Source organism: Lynx rufus, unplaced genomic scaffold (assembly GCF_022079265.1).
Source record: "Lynx rufus isolate CCGP_SWC_20201006 ecotype Redwood Valley unplaced genomic scaffold, mLynRuf1.p SCAF_4, whole genome shotgun sequence".
Classification (NCBI taxonomy): Eukaryota; Metazoa; Chordata; class Mammalia; order Carnivora; family Felidae; genus Lynx; species Lynx rufus.
In genome coordinates, this window is record NW_025814856.1 from 140,305,703 (window position 1) to 140,325,810 (window position 20,108).

Sequence of the window (20,108 nt, forward strand, 5' to 3'; positions counted from 1 at the left end):
TCTTTTACAATAACAAGTTTCTCTGGGGGATCACAAGTGTCTTCTCAAAACCACCCCAAAAGGAAGAAAGTATGAATTACAATCCTAAATTAGGCTTTCTAAAATCTTACTGGCAAAACCCCAAGTCATTTAAAAGAGTTTACATCCTGTGGTCAATTCCAAACTTTTGGACTACACAGTGACAAAGGTAAAACAGACCTCTCTAAGAACAGACCTTTATACCGTTAACAATGACTTATCCCTTTAGAAAGAAAAAGCATTCAAAACCCCTGACAGCGTGGAGTCAACCAAGAGCAAAGAAAATGAGTTTGGACCATCACTGCTCTCTTACTGTGGGAAAAGTACATAGGTAAGAAAAGTACCAAAAACAGAATGCCCACTCATCCAAAAAGCAGGGCTCTAAAATATCCCTAAAATCCTCACATCCTTTGGGTTAGTTTCAGAGTTTTGACTGCTTTGCAGAAAGCAGATATTCTTAGAAGTATCTGAGAAGTTACCTTAGATACATTACCAGTCCCTGTGAACACAAATGTCAAGGGCCCTATCGACTTTGGCATCAAACCCAGAGATATTTCATAGCCGGCATCGCGGATGGCTTGCACAGCCTGACTGCTGTTCCTGTAGTTATGAGCCATGCCAATGTGCTGAAAGCAAGCACACACGAATTCAAATTAGTCTACATCCTGAGACATTTACCTGTTCTTAAAGTGTGATATGTATTTTCAAAATGATAAACAAAATACACATCTCACCATAAAAGGTGTGTGATGTCCCAAAGCAAGGAGCCTTAACCCCATTCCATGTAAAATGTTGATCATCCCTATTGCAGAATCAGACCAACAGAAAAACCATTAGTCGGGAGGAGCTGAAGCTGTTTTCTCTGACCATTCTCCAACCTGCTCGGTGCTCTGAGGAAGCACAGACCACAGCATCTCAGATTTGGAAGGGGCCCCGGTGGTCACCTTATCCATCCTCTCAACTTGCGGCCATCAAAAGTACTAACTCAGCTGCATCTCTATCTATCCCTTCCACTTTCAATCTGCCAAAATGGAAAGAGTGTCCGTCTTCTTCTCTAAGGTTAATCTCTCCACCTTTGCTCCAGATCCCATCTCTTCCCATTCCTTCTCTAAGGAATTCACTCTTGAATTACTATTTCTTTCACTATCCCTCCCTATTAGTTCACTCTTATCAACATTTAAAGACACTTACATTCCTCTTGAACCAAAACTAATGAACAAGCAAAACGAGGTCACCATTGGCCCTACCTGTGACCGCTGTCAGCAATGTTAGTGACCTAAATAGTTAATTAAACTCAGTGGACAATTGTCAGATCTTGACTTACTTGTCAGAGATATTTGGCAACATGGAATCCCTCTTTATTAGAACCCTCTCTTCCCTTAGCATCTCTGACTTGAAAACTTTCCTCCCATATCTGTAGGTGCCTCTTCCCCTGCCCATTTCTTTTAAACTAGTGTCCCCTGCCCTTTCTTTATACCTTAATCAGCCTCAGGATCCTGTCCAGGGCCTTATTCTCTTCAATCTCTACATTTTTTTTCCTTAGCTAGTCTCATCCAGTCCTAAATTTCAAGTACTCTGTATGCTGCTGACCCCAAGTCTGTATCTCTAACACACACATTTCACTTCAAGAACTAATCAACTACCTCATGGATTTTTCAATTTGGATTCAAACAACGAAAACTCAGCATACCCATAGCAAAGACCTCATCATCCATTCTCCCCTTCTTTTTAGGAACATAACTTGCCCTCTCTGTATCCCTTTGAAATGTTCTTTGATCTTTTTTCTTAAGTCAACTTTTAAAAGAGTAATTTATATTCAATAAAACACACCAATTTAAAATGTATCATTTGATAACTGTGAACATATGTACACACCCATATTATCACTGACCTAATCAAGATATAGAATATTTCCAACACCCCATTCAGTCCTCTCCAACCCTTTGCCCCAGAAAACCACTCACCTCATTTCTCTCTGTAGAGAATAGTTACTTCTACAGTTTCATATAAATGAAATTATAAGTATATACTCTTTTTTGTGTCTGCTTTGACTCAGCATAATGTTTTTGAGATTCATACATAATTGAGTGTATTAGTAGTTGACTTCTTTTTATTAATGAAGGAGTTTTCTATTTTATGGATATATCACAATTTATTTAACCATTCCTCTCCTGATGGACATTTGGATTGTCTCTAGGCTATTATGAATGAAGCTACTAGAAATAAGTATTTACAAAAAAAATTATTCATTTCTCTTGATAAATGCCTATGATTAGAATTTCTTTTGTACATTGATATTCAAGTTTTTTATTTCTTCTTGAGTTGGATTTGGTAATTTCTGTCCTTCAGGGATTTGTCTATTTGACCAACATTGTCAAATTTATTGGCCTATTCATAATATTTTCTTACCCTTTTAATGTCTATAGGATGTATAGTGATGACCCCTCCTGTATTCCTAATATTGGTAAATTGTGGCTTCACTCTCTTTCTCTATTTTTTTTAATCAGTCTAACTGGAGGCCTAACAATTTTATTGATTTGCTTAAAAATAACTAGCTTTAGATTTCACTGATTTCCCCTCTTATCTTTATTATTCTTTTCCTTGTATTTGCTTTGGGTTTAATTACTTCTTCATTTTCTTGCTTTGTAAGATGGAAGTTTAGATCACTAATTTGGACTTTCTTCTTTTCTAATAAAAGCACCAAATGCTAAAAATTTCCTTATAAGCATCATTTTATTTGTACCTCATCAATTTTGGTATGCTGTTTTAAATTTTCATTCAATTCAAAATATTTTCTAATTTTTCCTGTGATTCCTTCTTGACTTATGGGTTATTCAAAAATATATTGCTTATCTTCCAAATATCTAGAAATTTTCTAAATATCTTTCTATTATTATTTCAAAATCGACTTTATTATAGTCAGAGCACATACTTGATGATTTCAAACATTTTATGTTTATTTAGAATTGTTTTGTGACCCAGCATATGGGCCATCTGGGTGAGTACTCAATAACTGTCAATTAGGTTAGGGTGGCTGATGGTGTCTTCCTGTCCTATATCCCCACAACTTTTCTGTCTGCTTGTCTTAACAAGTACAGACCTTCAAGTAGTCTAATCCGATGCATGGTTATAACATAAGGTGATGTTTTCTCAACTAAAGAAGGTTCAAAGTACTAATGGGACAAAAGTCAAGTGTAGTTTCCCCCAAACTACAGCTCTTATCCTTTCTAAACTGTTCCTCTCTTGGTTTCTACCCCTGTATCTTTTCCCTTCCTTCCCCCCTTTATTCCTCTGCATAATTTCTCATCACCAAACTGACCTCTCCTAGTCTTCCAGACAGAACTACCGGAAAAGCCAGACCCTATTCATAGTTGTTCTCCTTTTCCCTGATGTTTCTTTTTTAACTTTTGTAATGAAGGTATTTAATGATTTACCTTCTTATCTTATTCCCCTAATATTCATCACCCTTAGGCACACACCCATGTTTATTTTTATTGGGTGGAAATGAACACTTTCATGCCCTTGCCACAGAAAAAGGAAAACACCTAGTTACACCCCAGGCAAATTCAGAAAGTGAGTGATGTAAAACCCTGGCATACCTACCTGCTACACCTGCCCACTGTCCAAATGCCACTACCCGTATTCCTCTATGATCCACCATTTTCTCATAATCGATCAGTCGGATTTCCTGAAGAAAGAATAAAAGATTTTGACTCAGACCCATCCAGCTTCATATCAATGAGTAAGCACATATACGAGCAAGTAAATTTTCACATTTCTTCCTCTTATAAAATGTCTTCACTAGACTTTATAAGTTACCATTAGGTGCACCATGAACTATTTAGAAAATGCTGGGTCACAAACCAATAATAGGTTTATGATTTGAGATGAAAGAATGGTCCTAGCAGAGTGCCTAGTGCTCCTTTAAAAAAAATTTTTTTTTTCAACGTTTATTTATTTTTGGGACAGAGAGAGACAGAGCATGAACGGGGGAGGGGCAGAGAGAGAGGGAGACACAGAATCGGAAACAGGCTCCAGGCTCCGAGCCATCAGCCCAGAGCCCGACGCGGGGCTCGAACTCACGGACCGCGAGATCGTGACCTGGCTGAAGTCGGACGCTTAACCGACTGCGCCACCCAGGCGCCCCTCGTGCTCCTTGATGGTAGTTAATGAAACAGGAAAGGCATCAATTCCTCTCCTAGGCCAGCAGCATCCACGAATATATCTATAGCCCCATTCATCCCCATATCCATCCTTCTAGCCTCAAAGAAAACAAGTCCCTCCTAAGGCTAATCTCTGCGAACTGGATCCCAGCTTTTCCCGTGTCCTCCCAGACCACTCTTGAACTTTCTCTTCCTGCATCATCCCTGTGTACACTGCTCCTTCCTACCTAAAAAATAACAACAACCCCTCTCAAGTCCGTACACACAAATCTCTCATTCTTTCTCTCTCTACCTTCCTTCCTTCCTCCTTCCCTCTTTTCTCTCTCCCCATCCTTTTACAAATAAGCTTTATTCACAAAGTAGTAGTACATACAGCCTGCTTTTCACTTTCTCAGCTTCACTAAAACCACATTCTTCCCTGTCTTTGGGAACCTTCCCTCTCAGGAATGTCCTATCAATTCATGGTTAAAAGCTATTGACACACTGTAATTATAGAATGCTTTAAACAGCCATTATATTTCCTTAAAATACCTTATGATTTTTACCAAGTGCCTGAATTTCAGAATGTTTAAGATTCATCCAACTCTAAGTAATTGGTTACAAAATGTTGCCAAAAAGCAGCCATGCCTATTCTGCTTCTATTAATTCTCTTGTAACGAACAAAAGTTCATATAACAACAAAATTTCTGAAGTACTTTTTAAGGAGTTTACCTACTTAAGTGAAACCTTCCTCTTATAATATTATTTCCATTAATCACTTTTTTGAACTCGTTCTTCAGAACCACTGGAAATTAACTAGCCGAGGTCTAGCATATTTGAAGTTAGTAGGAATGTATGCCATAGGCCTTTACGAAACACATTTCCTCTATGGAAATGTTTGTGAAGTCTCCTGTCCTCTGCCTATTTGCAGATTCCAGTCTCGTTTCTAATGCTCTAACATCCTTACCCCAGGACCTGGACATTGGCCTTCTCTACCCACACTCACTACCTACCCTCATCCAGTCTCATGTTCTTAGATGCCATCAAGTCTCTGACCACAAAATGTGTCTCAGGAGGAGCCACCCTCCTGAGCTACAAACTCGTATCAACAGCCGTCTCAGTATCTCCTTAAAATTGAGTGTCTAAAATCTAAAATCTCCTTAAATGTCTAAGGGACAAATTGGACTCAACGGGCCCTGAACTCAACTCCTGATCCTCCCACCCAAGCCTGCTTCCTCTTGCACTAGCATCATCTCAGTCTGTGGCAACCTTCAAACTGCTCAGGCCAAAACCTTGGACTCCTCTCCAGTTCCACTTTCTCTCATACTGCACATTCATTTCACCAGTAACTTCTGCAGGATCTGATCTCTAAAATACACCGAATACTGATCTGTGTATCACTACCTCCATTTCCACCTCCCTCATGTGAGCCACTGTCTTTTGTAACCTGGCACCCATACTAATCTAGACTAACAATCTTGCCAATTTTCTCCTTCCACCTCCGATATTATCCACACAGCAAGCTGAATAAGAACTTCAGAGCATGATTTACTCTAACCCTCTGCTCAACCAGACCCTCAGGACTTTGCACTACTCTGCTTTCTGCTTGGAAGTCTCTTCTCCAATGGATAAGACTTAATCCTTCACCTCCTTCAAATTTTTGCTCAATGCCAAATTTGCAGTGAGGCTTTCCCTGATCATCCGATTTAAACTATCACCACCCGCGGTGCCCAGCACCCCTTTTCTCCTTCTGTATCATATTTATCTCCATCACACATATCTCCAAGTGACAGATGAGATGTCTTATTTATATATGTATCATCTGTCTCCTCCCCCTAGAATGTAAGCTCTATAAAGACAGTTACTTTATTGCCATTGCAGTGAACAGTATCAGACACATTGCAGACACTAAGCAAATATTTGTTGAATGAATACTCTATATTTTAAACACCGGACAGTTTTTCCATAGTATTTGTATCTCGAAAATTGATTTTTTTTTCCTATACGAATGTTAATAAATGTAAAAGTAATCCCCAATCCAGGTTTGGCCCTACAGAGCTGTGCAACCTCAGTTGAGTCACTTTGCCTCTCGGGGCTCCATCTGAAAAATGACAGAAGTGGATTATATGATTCCTGAGGCTCTTTTCAGCAATAAAATTCTACTTGGTAATATCTGACCAATTGGCCTTATAGACTGCTAATCGTTGGGGGGGAACAATTCTATCATTCTTTCTGTTTGAAAATACAAAAAGAATGAAATATGTTTGGTTTCTCTTATTACAAATTCCAAGCTTGCACAGCAGAGGAGCCCTAAAAGAAGCAGAGGCATTCTAGCACTAACTCATAGACCACCTTTCCTACTGAGGTGAATAACATGATGTATTTCCTAGATGCTGAAAGAAAACTAAAACGCCACTTGACATTTAAAAGTAAAAAGAAATATTGTTTCTGTGTTAACATTTATGATTACTGGTCACTCGTTACCTTTCTTAGAATCTCATCCAACAAGCCCATGTTGGCCTCCTGAGCCTTTATTGTGTGGGAGAAGAATGCATAAGTCTTCTTAGACATTAATTTTTCCTCCGGGGGTCTTTTAACTCCCAAAATTAGACAAGCTTCAGAAATATCTTCCTGAAGAATGCCACCAGCTTTAACATATTCCTGGGAATGCAGTTTTGGTTAAAAGTTATTTCCCTGATTTTTTGTATTCACATTTTCTTTAATAAGTAAGTGTAGCACTTAAAGGCACAATCTTTTGAAGGCATAGACTCTGTATGCATTGGAACAAATAACAGAACAACTGCTTCTAATATTTTTACTTTCTGGCTAAAGATCAATTTAATACTCTTGACTTTTGTAGCAAAAAAAAAAAAACAATTAGAAAATTTACCACCTATTCTTATTTAAGTCCCGTTAATAGTTTAATCATAACCACTAACACACATGATTTAAAAATACTTGTGAAATGTATAATTTATATCAACAATGCACTGAAACACTACATGCAAAATAGTAATTTATTACTCAGGTTTTTTTGTTTGTTTGTTTTTGTTTTGTTTTGTTTTTTGAGAGGCAGCCTGAGCGGTGTTGGTGGGGACAGAGGGAGAGACAGAGAATCTTTTTTTTTTTTTAATTTTTTTTTTTCAACTTTTTTTTTATTTATTTTTGGGACAGAGAGAGACAGAGCATGAACGGGGGAGGGGCAGAGAGAGAGGGAGACACAGAATCTGAAACAGGCTCCAGGCTCCGAGCCATCAGCCCAGAGCCTGACGCGGGTCTCAAACTCACGGACCGCGAGATCGTGACCTGGCTGAAGTCGGACGCTTAACCGACTGCGCCACCCAGGCGCCCCGAGACAGAGAATCTTAAGCAGGCTCCACACTGGGCATGGACGTCATGGCTATGAGATCATGACCTAAGTCAAAATGGAGAGTTGGAAATTTAACCAACTGAGCCACCCAGGCACCCCTTACTCAGGTATTTTTAAAAGAAAGACATGTATCTGCAATATTTCCTTTCCTTTCTTTCTTTTTTTTTTTTTTTTGGTTCAATTAGTATTTATTACTGCCCTGTTCTGTCCAGCGGACTGTGCTACAGATGAGATGATAAGATACACAAAAAGGCAGACAACACCCCTCCTGTAAAGGCACTGACAAAACATAGTAAAAAGAAGTCAGGAGCACAGTAAATGAGACCAAATTCAAAAGAATTGTGCACAGCAGAACCTAAGTGATACAGTAGTTTAATGAATACTGAGATAATTCCTGGGTAAGACTACCAAGGAAATACGCAAACTTAAAGTAATCTTGAAGCCTAGGATTTGGAAAGATGGAGGTGGGATTTGGAAAGATGGAGGTGGGAAATGCAACATGGTAATATCAGTAAGAGGCACTGAAGGAATACATACAAATTTGCAGCCTGGAAAATAAGGAGATATTAAGGGCATAGTGGGTAAATCAATTTGGAAAAGTAAACTAAGTATTATCATGGTGAATATGATCTTTATGGGATAAAAAAAAATCATCATTTATTAATAAATTAGTACATGCTTTAACTGAGTTCTTTTCATGAATTATCTCACTTAATTTTCATAAAACTCCCATGAGGTGGGTGCTATTATTGTGGCCATTTTCTCAATGGGAAACCTGAGGTTTACACATTCAACTGAGATTGAATAGCTAGTACATGGAGGCAATAGACAGTCATTTCAGATTTCTAAACAAAAGGAGCAGCATGATCCAGGCAGAATTAAAAGAGCATCAAAAGTGGCCGTTGAATAAAAGGAAGATGAATCTAGTTAGGAATCTACTTCAAAGGAAGCTGTAAGAAAGACACTACAAGAATGAACATATAATTCATACCTTGTTTCTTTGAAAATAATCTATTTCCCATTTATAGCAGACTGGTTAAATAAATCACAATAAATCATGGAGTAATTACAACAGAATGACTATAGCACAGCCGTTAAACAGAATGAAGCAGATCTCTATGAACAGACATGGAGTGAGTGTCAGGGTATGTTGTCGACTAAACAAATAAGGTGCAATACAGTATGTATAGTATACAACCTTCTATATAAGAATACACACACACGCACGCACGCGCCCACGCGTGCTCATGCACGCACATTTTCGCAGACAGAAATATAGAAATAATAGATGAGAAATGACAATAGTAACCTATGCAGTGGGTGGGAAGAGGATCTAAGGGATTAAGATAAGAGGAAGACTTCTCTGCAGCATATCACTGTACATCATTTTCACCTTTGAAACTTGTAAATGTTTCACTTATTTTAAGAATATAATTAAATCAAAAAGGATATTAAAGCAACTGTTAAAATGTATAGAAAAAACACAAATAAATCCAGCTGTATATCACAACGATGGTGTAACTACACATTGTATAATTCATATAACTTGAATACAGCACTCTGAATATTTGTTGTGAGATATATTCTAAAACAAAAAATAATTTTCAACTAAAAAAATTAAACTCCATTTAATAGGTTTATTTTTTTTATTGAGGTAGAAGTGACATACAACATTATATTAGTTTCAGGTGTATAACATAATAATCGATATTTTCACGTATTGCAAAATGATCAGCACAATAAGTCTTGTTAACATCCATCACTATGCATAGTTACAGAATTTTTTTCTTGTGATGAGAACTGTTAAGGTCTACTCCCCTAGCATTAATAGGTTTATCCTTAGTTGTAATATTAGTATTGTGATTCCAAAACTATTTTATGTATAATATAGGATAGAGCAAAAAACATGCATTAATGTTATAAAGAATTAAAATGTTCACTGCTGGAGAAAACATACAAATATAAAATTTTAAAGGTAAGAAAAACCTGCACTGTTAAAATTTTTAATGGAAATACCAGTATTAACTCATGATTAAATAATATATATGTATATGTATATTATATATGTATGTATGTATTATATGTATATGTATATATATGTGTATGGGTATGTGTAATCTGTGTATTTCTTAGTTTGTCCACTAAAGGGGCTAAGAACGACACTATCCCGGTAAAAATAAGCACACCTAACACGAGATATCAGATCTTGGTTTCTATATACTAAAAGAAATCAGGGTTCCCTGATGAAATGGCTAATCCCAGGTGTGGGGCAAAAAAGCACAAGGTGAGGCTAAGACCATATGTTGCTGCAGGAAACAAGAAAGCTCAAAAATAAATGGATTCATGTCCAAAGACATAGGAGCACCCTTAAAGAGACCCTCTATCAAATTTGGGATAATTCAGACATTTAAGAAAATGGTTAATAGATTATCATCAAGGGAAAAGGCTCATACATCCATAATGATACTCGAAAGAGCAAAAGAGAAAAGAAAAACTAAAGGAAATCTGTTTTCTGCAGAAGAATATCAGCAAATAACTTAGAAGAGTGATAAAATTAGAAAATCATCATTTTGCAAGCTTCCACGGGAAAAAATGATTCAGGCAAAGATTATCAATGGATGCTAACTAACATCTTTAGCAAAAGGTGGTTGAGACACAAGCAGGAGATTCACCGGTCTCAAAATATCATCGCACAGATGACTCAGTAATTACAAAGGGAAAAAGGTACTTATACAGTGGAGAGATCTGGTGGTAACCACCTCCGCCAAGTGACCACAAATTTCTAACCTTGGGACAACCTGATATATTGTGTCTCTGATGTGATCCAATGGGAAGAACATAGATCACTTATATCACACTTATATCAAAAGTGTTTAACCTGAATGTAAACACCAGAATAAAAACAAGACTAATTACAACCAGAAGCAGATGATTCTACAAGTCAACTAGCCTGGACTCTTCAAAAAGAGACCATACCACAAATCAAACAGGTGTGCTGTTCTAGATTAGAAGAACTAAATTTAGAGACATAACAATGAATGCAATGAATCTTAATTAAGCCTCAATTAAAATTAAAAAAAAATAGGAGTGCCTGGGTGGCTCAGTCGCTTGAGCGTCTGACTTGGGCTCAGGTCATGATCTCCTGGTTCCTGAGGTCCAGCCCCACATCGGGCTCTCTGCTGACAGCTCAGAGCCTGGAGTCTGCTTCGGATTCTGTGTCTCCCTCTCTCTCTGCCCCTCCCCTGCTGGCGCTCTGTCTCTCTCTGCCTCTCAAAAATAAAGAAACGTAATAAAAGAATTTTTAATAAAAATTTAAAAAAATCGTGAAGACCACTGAGACAATGGGGAATTTGAGATGGGCTATGTGAAATGATATTATGGAATTATTAATTTCTTAGGTATGATGATTATGTAGGAAAGTGATTTATTCCTAGGCAAGGCAGTTTTTTATTGACCTTAGTCTCCCCAGTCCCAGAACTAGGGTCACACCTGGAGACATGACTATAGGACACCACCTCCTTCTAAAGGCAATCCCTCCACCCCTCAGCTGGAGAAAGCATGCCATGGAGTGAAAATAATACTTATTGACTGAATACTGGACCCAAGGAAAAATTCTGAAAGAGAAAGGAATGTGGCATTTACATGACACTAGCAAACATTTTATTTTTACTCTGATGCTCCTTCATTGAAAAAATTAGAAATGTTTACCTTGTCGTGAATGGCCCGCCGATTGGAAGGCTGTATTAAGACTTTGTACCCCAGGTTGGTGATCCCTTTGATGTGCCGGGGGGCCAGGGGTGCCCTCCGCTCCCAGGCGTTCACATCCTCCCGCCTCAGGGCCATCACAGCCTTGTGGTGAAGCCCTTTGTACAAGCTGAGCCCCAGCCTGCCCAGTTTGGTCCTTTGTACTCGTAGCATCTTGAAACCTGGTGACTGAAAAGACACCATAAGAGAATAGCACAATAAAAGGCAGGAGGGCTCACAGATCAGTTCTGGTCTCCTGAGAAATCTGCTGTAAAATCCAACCAACTCAGATGGAACAGATACAAGAGAGAGGAGGAGAACCCTAGATGATAAAAAGTGCTCCTTTACTCAACAAACCCAAATTTCCACCAGTGAGTTTATTTATTTCCAAAATAAGAAAGTACTGAGCAAATTATAGGACAATAACAAGTATCTGCTAAGCCAAAACCGTTCTTTATACACAGTAAAACCTTGGCTGGAGAGCAGAATTCGTTTCAGAAACGTGCTTATAATCCAAAGCACGTTTATATCAGAGCAAATTTCCCCATAAAAAATAAAGGCACCTCAGATGATTTGCTCCACAATCCAAAAACACTCATTAAAAAATGATTACAATACTGTAATATAGTACAAAATAATAAGGAAAATACGAAATATAAAGAAAAATAAACAAATTAACCTACACTTACCTTTGAAAACTTTCGCATCTGGTGTGAGGGAGACAAGAGAGAGGAGGGTTACTGTGTAGGACAACTTTCACTATCACTAAGGGAATCCCTGCTATCTGTTAGCTCAATGGAATCTTTCTCTTTACATGCAGCTTTAACGAGGAACCTATCCAATGACACTTGCTTTTGCCTTCTTTTGAGGATTTCACGGAAATGGGACATTGCTTTGTTAAACAGGTGCATAGCTCTCACTGCTACAGCCTTATGGGAGTGGTTCTTTCCTACAAAGTTTTGCACTGTTTCCCACATTTTACACATCTCCCTAATCTCACTTGAAGTGACCGATTCTTCTGCCTTTTTCTCTTCCTCCTCTGCAGGTGAGATGCAGATGTTAGATTTATAAAATCTTGCAATTTCAGCCACTTGCATACCTCATTCACACTTCACGATGATTTCCTTCTTAACGTCCACCGTAATCATCTCCTTCTTATTGCCTTTCTTTTCAACTTTTTCTGCATGGGAGCTATTGTATAAGCTCACACGGATATTGACTACAGTACAGTATTAATAAACTCTTGTCATATACTGTATTTAATATAACTGGCAATAAGGCAGCAAAGGAAAGGGTCTTTATCTGCAGGCAGCCTGACCTAGAATGGAGCAAAGCACTCCCAAGCTTACTCTTGTATGGAAAAGCAAACGACTGCCTATAGGTGCTTTGAAGTGACAAAACTACACTAGTGCCAGTTGTGGGCACCTTCCAATGTTCTGGAAAATCACTGATTTCTGCCAAACACCGTGACCTGAGACTGAGCATTCGAGCATGGGGGGAGGGGGGCGATCACCCACAACCCCGCAGCAAAAGAGAGAGAGAGAGAGAGTTGTGATCATGTGGCATTCGGTACCGCATACTACTCATATTGCAAAACATCACTCTTTTATCAAGTTAGAATTTATTAGAAATGTTTGCTCGTCTTGTGGAACACTCGCAGAACAAGTTACTCACAATCCAAGGTTTTACTACATACGTTTCATCAACCATGTGTCCAGCACAAAAGTTTTAAGCATGTTAACCTAAAATGCAAGTACAGGAAGATAATTTGTGCCAATTTTGATGGCATAAAGGTTGGAATCCTATAATCATGTGCAGGATTCTTGACAATCCAGCTCCAAACTCAGCTCCAGCTCAGTTTTATCACTGACCAATCCTTAAACTAGTGCTACTTAAAGTGTGTTTGGAGCCTGTTGTAGGTCAGTGAACTGCTTTTTACAGGTCCTGTATGAGCTATGTAGAAATAGGAAGTAAGCACTTGTAAATCTTTATATCACATGATCATTTTTGCAGTAATTCATTGTTATTGAGTTTTATGAAAGTGTTGGTCCTGGCAGATTAGAAATTTAAGACAACAAAACTAACATGTTTCTTCACCATAGCTGTTAAAAGTTTAAGAAAGAGTCTTAACCCTCCCTGATTCTTTTGTTGCTAAAAACATGCTGTTCCCCTTTTCAGGATTTCCTCTTCATGCCACTTCCTCCTGCTTTTATATTAAACCCAGACCTATCTCAACCAGTTTTCTAACTGCTATTCCAGATTGCATAATTCCACTCATTTATTCAATCAAGAAATGTTGATGAGAGGCTTACTATGCGTCAGCAGAGAGTAAATTTTATATAAAAGCATAAGTATCAAACAATACTCTGTTCCTCTTCAAATGGTTACATATACTTGGCAGTCAAATGTCATGTCAGATGACAATTTACTTTCAATGATTTTATGTTTAAGGATGGCATCAAAATATGGGGACTAAATGATGTCACACCTTCTAGAAATTTCCCACCAATCACTGCTGGCATAGATAAAAATTCTTATGGAACACATTTCTGTTACATCAGACTGCAATCTCTAAATCAGACTCACTTTGCAGATGGAAGTTTTGTCTAAACAGTGGTGCATACAAGTGCATTTCCTGGGGGCAACTACTTGCCACTTGAGATAGAAAAATTATAGGTCAACTCACAACACAACAGACTAAAAGAACAAAGCAAACAGCAAGGAGATCAGCTAAGAAGCTTTAGAAAGAAGAAAGGCAGGAAGAAAAACAATGTCCACAGCAAGCAAACACGCTGATGATAGAGCTCAGGCTTTTACTTGGGCCAAAATACTGATGAGCAAAACTGCCATATATTCTATCTAATTTTTGGTTTATTCATAGTTTTGTTTTTAAAAGAGATTGTATTAGACCCAAACCCAAGCCCGAGCCCACAACACTTCTTCTCCCCAAAACAAAGGGAAACCTGCAACTCTCATAGAACTGAAGTCCCTATGTTCTTTTTTTATTTTTTAAAAAAATTTTTTTTCAACGGTTTTTATTTATTTTTTTGGGACAGAGAGAGACAGAGCATGAACGGGGGAGGGGCAGAGAGAGAGGGAGACACAGAATCGGAAGCAAGCTCCAGGCTCTGAGCCATCAGCCCAGAGCCCGACGCGGGGCTCGAACTCACGGACCGCGAGATCGTGACCTGGCTGAAGTCGGACGCTTAACCGACTGCGCCACCCAGGCGCCCCTGAAGTCCCTATGTTCTTAAATAAAACCAATTCCAAAGACAAGTGAGGTTTGTTGAACACACAGATGAGCCCAGAAATGGTCCCATCTTCTGAGCAGGGGCTCTATTTCACACACCATAGGTGACCAAATGACCCTGCATCCACTATTCTTAGTAGCAATTCTTGGAGCCAATATGAGGGAACACAATCAGATAAGTTAGTCTCTCTCCTCGTCCCAAACTTGATTTATAATCGCAGCCTCCCCTCACTCAGTGACCATCCCACCCCTTCCTCCCCACCTCCCTTGTCTGGGGTGGGGGATACAGTGTAGGAGGAGTCACGGACATACACACACATGTGTTTGCAAAGTCAGAACTTTCTGTGCAGGCTAGAAAAGGAAAGGAGCAGGGAGCGACACTCTGAAGTTGATTTGGGAAGCTGCTTTCACTTTCACTTCTTCTAGGGAATTCTCAACTCATAATTTCTGTAGCTTTGCTTTTAAATAAATGCAACAGTAGTTAGCAATGATTTCGCATTATGTACCAAGCACTATGCTGAGCTCTTTATAGACATTATTTCATTTCCTCCTTGCAAAAATCTTAATGATTAGATAACTGTTATTATCTCTATTTTACAGATGAAAAACTGAACTGGAGTCCGACTAGAGTTGCTGCTTTTAAGCAGAAGCAGGATTCCCGGGTTAATATTTAATACGTGGGATTTTCTCTTTGTCAAAGCCTGCAGATCCACACCATGTAGGTCTGATGCTTGCTACCGCTGCCAGCTCGTTTCAGAAATAAAAGAGATCCATATGGCATCGACTTTACTAGAGTAAATGATCAGTTCTCCCCTCCAGGATGGGGTGCTTCTGTGGATCCCTTTCCCATGTGCCACCGAAAACCCTTCCTGAGTCACTGCCAAGGTAAATTCTAGGTTTCTGGGTGCTTGGAAAAAAAAAAGATTCAATTATAGCAGGTATTACTGTGTTAGTAATTGCTTGAACCTTGAAATTGGGTCTCAACATGAAACTTTCCAGGCCCACCATTCATTTCACCCTAAGGTCATCAAAAAATCTGTAGCAGTGAGGATTTCTTCATTGCTCTTAGGGAGGGCACTGCAGGGTCTGGTATTTCATGGATATGCCCAGGTGGGCTGTTTTGGATTTCCCTGTCCTGAGTTTTGTGGGCTTTTCCAAGAATAACAGGAAGTAAACGTAAGGTGTATTTCTGGCAATGCTTTCAATGCAACGAAGCAGGAAGACCCCTGGCTTATCTACTGGCTCTAATGAGTTCACTTGACAGTGCGAGGTGCTAATGACAGCCTGTGGCAGGAGAAAGGAGAATGTGGGAAAGCAAGAAAATGAGAGGAGAAGACAAAGGAAGAGTCAGAAGAATAAGGAGGAGGAACAGGAGAAGAGGAATACGGGGTAGAAAGAGAAGTGTCACATAGGCAGTGGAGGGAAATAAGACTCTTCTCCTGACAATTTCTAAACAGTCTTTCCTTCAACATATAAAAGACCAATGTTCCAAATACCATAAAAATGAAATTTAAAAGATTCTTCTCTCTGTTTTTATAAAATCGGATCTGCACTAAGATAAATGTTTTTACTTACCTATGATCAATCAGGAATTTGAAATGACTCTAAACACTTATGGGAGTATTATAGTGAATTACACAGACATGTACTGTGATAGGAGGAAGATTAAGTGGCTGGACGTAGCAATAGAACATACTCTGTGATACCACCTTACTTCTCTTTCCATCTTTCAATGGGGGGAAGACTTAACTTCTTTTAACTTCTAAATTCTCTATCTTTGCAACGTACACATGAGAAAGGGGCAGAGGGAGGACATGCTAAAATGTCCTTAGTATTTTCTAACCTTTTCAAGAGAAGTGAAAAGGAAAATGGTGATTAGATGACAGGATGGATGGATAGATAGATAGATAGATAGATAGATAGATAGACAGGGCAAGCCTGGCATTCCATACATATCCCACCATTTTCTTTCAGTTACTATGAAATAAAAGATCATCATCCTAAATCACATGAGTGAACCAAAGAAGATTTTGTGAGATGTATTCATAGAAAATTATATCTGACAAAAAGCCACCTACAAGGGCAGAGAACCACAGCTCCACAGCCAAGAGTCTTGGCCCACACTACATATTTGGTATCCAGACCATAGTAATCCTGGAGAGGCCCGAAAGAGTTCAAAATTAATAGGACACCTGGTGATGGCCTAGAACTAATCCAAATGCCTCCCAACCCCAAGGCTTGCTAGAACGAGGCTTGGGCATGCAACAACACCATCCTCCATACTTTCACTTCCCCTTGCGTAGGTACACTCTTGTCATACTTCCACACGAAACCTTTTATAAAACTGTTAACGCTATGTTAACAAACAAACGAACAAACAAACAAAAAACAGTAGACTTGGGGCAGGGGGAATCTAATATTAATTAATCTGGTCTAGGAATATTCATGTTTTCAAGCAGCTTCTCAAAGTCATCCAAAGATCTAAGATCCATGACTCTTCTGGTCTTTAGCCCACAAATTTAGTATCATTGAGATGGAATGCAAAGTTCATTTTAAGTTGGACTCTAATCCAAAATGTTTATCTGCTTGTCTGTCTCTTTGCTAAACTGTAAATGCTTACTCTGTGACCTTGGTACGTAACTTGACCTATTTGTGTCTCATCTGCAAAATGGATTCGTATTGATATCTACATCTCAGGGCTATTGTGAAGTTTATCTGAACTCATATGAGTAAAATACTGAGTACTGTCTCGCATGCTGTTAACACTCAATAAATGTCAAGAACAGAAAAAGGCTCCAAGCCTGTCTCCACCTCAAAGGTGAGCACAACCACACCACTCACAGAAAACACTACCTTTCTGTCATCTTTGTCACACGGTAGTGAGGCCTTCACGAGGACTCCACATTGATCCCCCCTCCCTTCTTTATATTTTTCAAGGAAAACAAAACAGAGCCCAGTAAGCCCTCTCTTCACTCTGCAGGCATGGGTGTTAAAGATAAATAACTTGGGGCGCCTGGGTGGCGCAGTCGGTTAAGCGTCCGACTTCAGCCAGGTCACGATCTCGCGGTCCGTGAGTTCGAGCCCCGCGTCGGGCTCTGGGCTGATGGCTCAGAGCCTGGAGCCTGTTTCCGATTCTGTGTCTCCCTCTCTCTCTGCCCCTCCCCTGTTCATGCTCTGTCTCTCTCTGTCCCAAAAATAAATAAACGTTGAAAAAAAAATTTAAAGATAAATAACTTAATTTAAATACGGCATTTCATTAAATTTATGATCCATTTTTTTCACATTTTAGCATCCCTGAAAGAGGAATGCATTTTACAATTGATAGCATCTTAGATTATATGAAAAGGGTAATAATGTTGTTATTTCCCATGCGAAATATACCATTTCTGTGATTCCATTAATTCCATAGAATTTTTTTGTGATCTTACCAAGGAAACTTGCCACTGTTTGCAATGTTGTTTCTATGAGACAATTAACAAGATAATATTTTGAAAAATGTAAACTTTTGTTAAATGGGCACTGCATACATACCGAAGATCACTTCCAAAATCCTGAGCCAAGGTCTGTTAAGGCTTACATAAAGTCTTATTTGGGGGTGGGAGAGAGGATTCCATCGCAAATAAATCAAAGTTCTGATGATGTCACCAATAACAAGTGAGATTGACAACAAATATGATTGTCTGGAGAACGGGAATGTCACTAGGGAAAGTTGGCCTAGATCTTTGTCCTCCTAACTCACTTCACAGAATGGCCACAAGCGGACAGTGCCAGAAGGTCACGTACCCCTAGATTCACTAATTGTTATGGAGAAAAAGGGGGAGGGCAGCGCAGGTGACACAGTAGACACAGAGAGAGGCATACAGGCATCCATGCAAAGTGCTATTGGTGGTTTGGTTTTTTTTGTTTTTTGTTTTTTGTTTTTTTGCTATCAAGTATGTGAAAGCTACCACCGGGGTCAATACTTGGGTCCCATGAGTAGCTACATCGGCATAATCACAGCTACACCTTACCCACATTCTGATAACTGATGGCCCACAATATCAAAAAATGTTCACCTTTGTTCAGGTTACTGGACACTCGCTCTCCCCTTCCCTTCTTCTCCCACACTTCACCCCACTCCCCTAAAATCAGTGTCTGAAAAGCACATCTCTTCTGGAAGTTGTCAGGGCATTTAGCCCAACTCAATCAAGCAGAGTAGGTAACAAATGGTGGTCTGCCTGCGCTCCTTCCTCGCTTAAGTGCTCACCATGGACTCACAGCCCCACGGGGTCTTGGGAGTTTAACTTTCTCATGCCGTCTAGATCCATTAGAGAGTAGCCTGGGGACGGCAGTTTGCTGAGGGGGCCCTACCTAAAGAGAATGGCCAGCCCAAGATGGTCTGGGTGAGAAGTTTATGATCAGAGTTTGGCTAAGCAGGCCAGAGATGGAAAGGACAACCGCGCACAAAGAAAGCTGGGGGTAAGGGAGAGGATTGCCCCCCACAGTCTCCATCAACCACACACTGCAGCCAGCCAACCACCTGATAAATAAGCGCAGAGTCGGAAAATTAACAGGGTGTTCCTTCTACAGCTTCAACGCCTATCCTTTACTCCCCAGCAACAGCCCTCCCTTCCCCCGCCAGAAAGAAGAAGAAGAAGAAGAAGAAGAAGAAGAAGAAGAAGAAGAAAGAAAGAAAAGAAAAGAAATTCTAATTGCCACCCCTTCCCTTTCCTATTCAGAAATTCCAGTACGGCGCCCACAGCCCTTCCCCGCTCCAAGGGAAACGCTCGCAAGGGAGGCCCAAACGCTCGCCACCCTCTCCCTCGCCCGTCCCGGCAACGGCCGGGTTCCGCGGAGTCGCCAGGTCGCCCGCGGCGCAGGGTGGGGGAGGCCGAGCTCGCCCGCCCCTCTCCGAGGACAGTCGGAGCCTCACCGGCGACCTCCAAGTGCAACTCGCTGGCTGAGCCCACCGCCCGTCGGCCCAGCCCCTTCGGGCGGCCTCCTCACCTTGTCCTCCCTGCTGTGCCGACCGGTCCTGCCGCCTCCGAGCCCCCAGCTCCGGACTGGGTAGGCTCCGAACTCCCAGCAGAAATTGGGATGGGAGCCGGGAGGAGGAGGTGTTTGCTCAACTTCTGAGGACGTCATGCCTCTTCCTCCCGCAGCCAATCAGCAGCCGCCCTGAGGGAACAACCTTCTGCTCCGCCAATCGGCGGCGCTGCCAGGTGCTAAGTCATGCCCTGCCCCTGCTCCTCCCCGAAAATCCTTCTGCCTTCTAGATCTCTGACCTGCGTGCGTCCTTAGCTGGGGGCATCACGTTCTCCCAGGACTTTGTAACTGTCCGTAGCAAAGGACAGGCGGAGACACTGAAGGACGAAAACAGTCCGGACATTATACACTAAATAGATGTGTGTACCTGCTGGAAAAAAGTTGCAAGCTCACGTGTATTACGTTTGTTTAGCGATATACACTTCTCAAAGCATTTTCACAGCTTCATAATAAGCCGATGAAGCCAGATGACAGTTCTTAGAACAGTTGAAGAGTCCAACAAGCTGAGACTAGGAAATTAAGTGTAGTGTATCCCATGAATATTAAGAATCTATGTGTA

At 40.2% G+C, this 20,108-nt stretch overlaps 1 protein-coding gene across 4 annotated transcripts in view; it reads right to left on the bottom strand.

Moving 5' to 3' along the window:
- Positions 1-19,614, bottom strand: part of AASS (aminoadipate-semialdehyde synthase) — a 62,859-nt gene extending 43,245 nt beyond the window's left edge. Inside the window, exons 1-6 of one of the 4 annotated variants that reach the window (XM_047095685.1) lie at positions 19,511-19,614; positions 11,239-11,463; positions 6,645-6,821; positions 3,622-3,706; positions 753-820; positions 498-644 (exon numbers count right to left, since the gene is read on the bottom strand). In XM_047095685.1, the coding sequence (XP_046951641.1) occupies positions 498-644; positions 753-820; positions 3,622-3,706; positions 6,645-6,821; positions 11,239-11,448 (687 nt within the window). In that variant the 5' untranslated portion in view covers positions 11,449-11,463; positions 19,511-19,614. Of the gene's footprint in view, positions 1-497; positions 645-752; positions 821-3,621; positions 3,707-6,644; positions 6,822-11,238; positions 11,464-19,510 lie in introns of those variants that run through there. The other 3 variants (XM_047095686.1, XM_047095687.1, XM_047095688.1) reach the window with 3 other exon arrangements.
- Positions 19,615-20,108: the final 494 nt, after the last annotated feature.